The following is a 6,034-nucleotide window of genomic DNA, read 5'->3' as shown; positions in this document are numbered from 1 at the left end:
TCAGCATCCCCCTGGCTCGTTGGCTCTCCGTCTCCGCCTCGGACTCCTCCACCACCTGCTCCGCCGCCGTTGGTCGGCCCCCTGGAGTCGGCGACCATTCCTCCATGGCTCCTCCCTCCATCGGCTCCACCGTGGGTCGACATTATGGCTTTGGCCTGGGTCCTGCTTGGCTCCAGGATTAAAGACTGTTTCGTTTATTCCTCGTCTCCATCATTCCTCGCCATCACAGATTGTGACATTATAAGAATTAATTACTTCCTATTGTGATTAATTAGTAATTAATTAATCGTAATTAATTAACACACAGGGAGGTTGTTATAATGGCTAATAATTTTAAGGTATACAGAAACTGGCCTAAAACAAACCTACCCTAAAAAGTATTTTGCTAAAAAGCGTGAACCCCATATCAAAGGCCTATCACTGCAGCAGTCCACATCACTCCTTTTGCAGTCGAGCTGTTGCATGAGCTCCGCCTTTTTAATCGTGTCAAGGTAAGTACATTCGAGAAAAAAATCCAAACCCCTGCGTTCTGTAAAATCCCAGATGTTGAGTGTAGAACATTCTGTGCTGGATGCTCTCGGTTAAAGTGTTTGGAGAGGCAGACAGTTTTGTACTCTGCTTCGCTGCTTTTCCATTTTTGAATACGAGTATGAATATGCGCTAGACTGACTTTGGACAGTTGCGTTTGCGTCTTTTGTTGGGTCTTGCGCAACTTACTCCCTACTTATTGAACGCGATGTCAAGTTAAACGTTTAAAAACACGTCTTGAGATCTTGCGTTTTTTTTCTACAGCTCGTCTCACGTTTTGTATTGCCACCACGTAGCTCTATAGGAGGCATTATTTGCGTTTTTGTCGCGCTTTTTTTGTCATAATTAAAAGCATGAAAATGACTTTAAACAAATACTTATTTTTGCTCCTCTTGCTGAGTCACCTTTTTTTCTTTTCTTATGCTTTTTTTCTCTCTTTACTTGTTCAGTTTCTGGCAGAGATCCATAATTTCTTCTCTCTCGACCTATCCTTCCTCCAGAATTCTGCTGAATCGTCTCTCATTGTCATTCGTACAGTACACTTCCATTGACCCCACTTCCACCAAGAGACTATCCCCAATTTAATATGACAACCAGTAATTTTTTGTAGTAGTAATAAATGCCCATTATTCAAATTCTTAACTTTTTTTTGGTACTATTATTTAATTTTTATAAGATTAACTTTTTAAATTCAGGCTCTATTAGCTGTTTTTGCCAAACTTTTGCATAAGTGAATATAGAAATGCTACATCCATAGATGATTTAAATATCTCTTATTGGTCGGTCTGCCTGGTCCTCATGGCTTTTGATTAGTCAGTCTGCTTTTCTTCCTGTTTCAGCTTGGCCTTGAGCCACACATGTACTGATTTTCAGTATATGTGTGTGTAAGCGTGTGAATGAGGAAGTGTTTGTGGATGTGTGTGAGAGAGCTTTAGTTTAGTACTGCTGAGTTGCCTGTTATTCCAACCTCACTGTCACAGTCACATGCTCCTTCAGCAAGCCTCTTAGAACTCATCATGAAAACACCAGGTACCAACTTAAGCACGGTGGGTGTTGTAGTTGTTCATTTGTTTGAACTTTATTCCTGAAGTATATTAATAATTAATAACTTTTACACCTTGTTACTTTTGTCCTTTTAGTTGCGTTTGCTTGCATTGTTTGTGTCTGTGTGAGTTATGTGAACGTTGTGTGCTCCAGGATAAACTGTGTGGGTCAGCATGCTCTGCATGTGCAACCATGGTTTCATTGCTAAGCAACCTAACTACCTTACCCTCTAAGCAGGCATCAAGGTCCGGCTAACTGCTAAATTACTGACTTGAGCCAACTAACTGCAAAACAGTGAATATATGTATATACTGTATAATGTTTAGTAAAACATTACTAACAAACACACTAATTCCCTACAAAACCATGGTTTCTTTATGTAAAACATGATTTCTTTGTCAAAGATTTTGCTTCAATGCATCTGTGTTCTGATTATGGAAATTCCTAGACTGTAGGATTTAAGCATTTTGGAGATTTTTTCCATGCTAGAGAATGTAGACACGGCTTAGTGGGGTTTATTAGGCAGCTTTAGGTGTAGAAGAGGATTTACGTTTTGTCAGTGTGTGTGTCTTAAAGAGAAAAAGGACTATTAATACTATTAAATTGTATTAAATTGTTGCTTATTTCCTTCATTTTTGCATTTAGATTACCTTTACCATCATCTAAGGCTCACTTAAAGTTAATCTTTAAAACACTTAAACAACTTAATAACACTGTTAATTGTAATCTTTAGCAAATCTCAAAAATGAATGTCAGCTTTTCATACTGAACATTATAATGTAAATTCACTAGTTGCATTCAAAATAATTTATTTGATTTTTTTAGTAATTTATTTTTAATTCATTTAGACAATTTTAATACTGGCCAAAATAATAATTATTGGCCAAGTTTTTAATATTGGTACATCCCTACCTAGTTGATATGAGGAACTGGGATGGAAATGATTGAAATTGTATTCTTTATAGAAATAGATTTATTAGCTAATTATGTGGTGATGCTTACAGTTTGTTTTCAATACAAATAATATATACATACTGACCAGAAGAAATTTTTTGTCTCTTTTTAGACTCCAATCCTGATTGGATGCTTATCTCAGAATGACAGCAGAAGACTCCGCCTCTGCCGTTGCTATGAGTAACCCTAGCCCTTCCTCCTCTTCTAAGGCCTCCTCTGAGCATCCACAGCACCACAGCGCCATCCCAGAGGGAGTGGCTGGGGCCCCCAATGAAGCTGCCCTTGTGGCCCTGATGGAGCGATCAGGCTATGGTATGGTGCAAGAAAATGGACAACGCAAATATGGGCCACCACCTGGCTGGCAAAGCCCTTCCCCTCCACGTGGCTGCGAAATCTTTGTGGGTAAAATCCCACGTGACGTATACGAGGACGAACTGGTGCCAGTATTTGAGACTGTTGGACGGATCTACGAGATGCGCCTAATGATGGATTTTGATGGGAAGAACCGCGGTTACGCATTCGTCATGTACACGCAGAAGCATGAGGCTAAGCGAGCAGTTCGTGAACTCAATAACTTCGAAATTCGTCCAGGAAGATTGCTAGGTGTGTGCTCTAGTGTAGATAACTGCCGCCTCTTCATTGGTGGAATCCCAAAAACCAAGAAACGTGAAGAGATCCTGGAGGAAGTTTCCAAGGTGACAGAGGGGGTGCTGGATGTGATTGTGTACGCGAGTGCTGCGGATAAGATGAAGAATCGTGGCTTTGCCTTTGTAGAGTATGAGTCGCACCGTGCTGCTGCTATGGCCAGAAGAAAGCTCATGCCAGGGCGAATTCAGGTTAACACCATTTTCCACTGAAACTTTTCACTTCATTATATACTTACAAAAGGAGAATTTTTTGAAGACTCTTCACACAACTATTTTCCATACAACAGAAGTGATATACCACATCTGCTAAGCTCAAAAATACTATAAAAAGGACAAAATACACTATAAAATCATTATAAAAGTATACTTTAAGACTCTTTTTTTTTTATTCCACATCTTCTGAAGTCAGATGATAAATTTGCAAATGGGAATGATCCGATTCCTCGTTCAATGACTCACTGCTTCACTGATTGACTCACTAATTTAGTGAGTGAGTGAGTTGAGACTAGAGAACTGGATCAGTCAGATCCATGAACAAATCATTCTTTTAAGAAGATTCTTTTCAAAAATTGTTTGTTTGAAAATTAAGCTTACTAATTTAATAACAAATAGGACTGATCTGGTTCTGAGTTCACTGACTCGATCCTTCATTGATTGACTGTTTCAGTGATCCTATCACAGCAGTTAACAACTTACTTAATGGGAAGATTTTGATTGGATCGCTCTTATGGTGCTTTTATCATTTTTATTTGCACTTTTTGAAGCTATATAGTATTGTTGCATTGAAAAACAGTTGTGTGAAGATTTTTATAGAAAAAAAATAACAGTATAGGGGTTTGAAATGACATGAGGGTAAATAAAGAGAATTTTCATTTTTAGCTGAACTATTCCTTCATCTATGATATTTAGTGAATACACCTACCTTACTTTAAACCGGTTGTGTGTATATCTCTTTCTCTATGTATACAGCTCTGGGGTCACCAGATTGCAGTTGACTGGGCAGAACCTGAGATCGACGTTGACGAGGACGTAATGGAAACTGTGAAGATTCTGTATGTGCGCAACCTGATGATAGAGACCAGTGAAGATACTCTACGCCAAACCTTCAACCAGTTCAATCCTGGCTGTGTTGAACGTGTCAAAAAAATCAGAGACTACGCCTTTGTTCACTTCGCCAGTCGAGAAGATGCAGTGGTTGCAATGGACAACCTGAACAGCACAGAGATCGAAGGTTCCCGCATCGAAGTAACCCTGGCCAAGCCTGTGGATAAGGAGCAGTACACCCGCTATCAGAAAGCATCGAAGGGAACGGCGGCTGTGACAACTACTGACAACAGCCAACAAAGTTACGTGTATCAGTGTGACCCGTATACACTCGCCTATTACGGCTATCCCTACAGCACACTCATTGGACCCAACCGAGACTACTTCATCAAAGGTTGGACACCTCATTTTTTTCTTTCTACCCTCTAAGATCAAAATTAACAGTGGGGAGAGTGATTCTTAATTAAAAAAAAGATCCTTTATGTACTTTATGTACTCAAGAAATGCAATACCATTTGATAAAATCAGAATTACCTGAAAGCATTCGTAACAATTGATTTTTCTTGATGACTTTGAGTATTATGCAGTTAAACGTATTTACATTTACACAAGTAATCAGACTTGATCTGTACAAACAAATGTAGGGGATGAATTACAATAAATGTTAAAATTATATCTTCTTTAACCCAGAACTTTCATATGGCTACCACCTTTAAAACAGTAGTTCTCAACTGGTGAAAAAAAAATTCCAATGCTAAAAAATGCAAAAAATCCTGAAAATCAAAACCCATGAGCTACACAAAGTAAAATATGACCCATTCAGGGGGTGTAAGGGGTGCTGTAATTGCACTTCATTACCAGTTACACTGAAGCCAAGCCAAGTGTACTTTTTAACACTTATGTACAATTAAAAGGGGAAATTTGTACTTTCATCAAGTATGTTTTGTCACAATAGAGTACTCATACTCATGGTTTGGTTGGACACATGTTGAAATTGGCTTCAATTTCAAGAGACTTTTAGAACCCAAAATCACTTTTCCTATTCAGCCTTGTCATGTTAATAATTTTGCATATTAGTTCATGGTCATTTTAAAGATTTTTAATTTTGAGGAAATAAACAGTTTTGGTACTGTGGATGCTACTTGGTATCTAATATAAAATCCAGAAACAAAACCATTTGAGAACTGCTGTTTTAAAACATACATCCCAAAACAAGAAGCTCTGCCCTGTTTGTTGCTAATCACATTTCTAGTATGGCCACTAGATGGCATGCATTTTGAGATTGTTTTGGGCAGAAGAGCTGAGATCCCCAAAATGTATGATACTGAAACTAATGATGGGAATCTGGTATTATTACATTTCCTAACCCATAATCATCAATTACAAATGCTTGTGGTTTTGTAACAACTGAGATCATTTTTTCTCTTTCAAATTGAACAAAGAATTGTGATTGCGTATTCAATCGGAGACGTATTTGGTCATCTACTATCTGATTAAAACAGAACTTTATCTTTACTTTTAATTTCAACTTTGCTCAAACACCACCACTCCCATCTCAAAGAATGGAGGGAAATTGCAAATATCTCAAGAGGCGTTCACACTGACAGCAGTTTTAAATTAGAATGCCGAAGAGTGATAGTACCACACCCCTATCTCGATCACAAAGTCATCAGTGCTAGCAAACCTTTTTAGCAAATACATGTAACTAGAATCGAAAGCTGACAGAGATAGCTAATGACTTTATTTCAATCGTCTGCTTAACGCCATGCAATGGGGTTACCAGTACTAATATATATATATATATATATATATATATA

The 6,034-nt window shown here is 38.2% G+C and overlaps 1 protein-coding gene across 8 annotated transcripts in view; it reads left to right on the top strand.

The window, feature by feature from the left end:
* LOC107754149 (RNA-binding protein 47-like) overlaps positions 1-6,034 on the top strand; it is a 31,151-nt gene that overhangs the window by 17,936 nt on the left and 7,181 nt on the right. For 6 of the 8 annotated variants that reach the window (XM_016570495.1, XM_016570499.1, XM_016570498.1 and 3 more), the window contains 2 exons: positions 2,639-3,362; positions 4,143-4,611. In XM_016570495.1, the coding sequence (XP_016425981.1) occupies positions 2,670-3,362; positions 4,143-4,611 (1,162 nt within the window). In that variant the 5' untranslated portion in view covers positions 2,639-2,669. Of the gene's footprint in view, positions 1-564; positions 1,575-2,638; positions 3,363-4,142; positions 4,612-6,034 lie in introns of those variants that run through there. The other 2 variants (XM_016570496.1, XM_016570494.1) reach the window with 2 other exon arrangements.

The sequence above is a fragment of the Sinocyclocheilus rhinocerous genome, unplaced genomic scaffold, assembly GCF_001515625.1.
Source record: "Sinocyclocheilus rhinocerous isolate Xijiao unplaced genomic scaffold, SAMN03320098_v1.1 scaffold681, whole genome shotgun sequence".
NCBI classification, from domain to species: Eukaryota; Metazoa; Chordata; class Actinopteri; order Cypriniformes; family Cyprinidae; genus Sinocyclocheilus; species Sinocyclocheilus rhinocerous.
The sequence above is the reverse complement of the archived record's forward strand: the minus strand, read 5'-3'. Positions and strand labels throughout refer to the sequence as shown.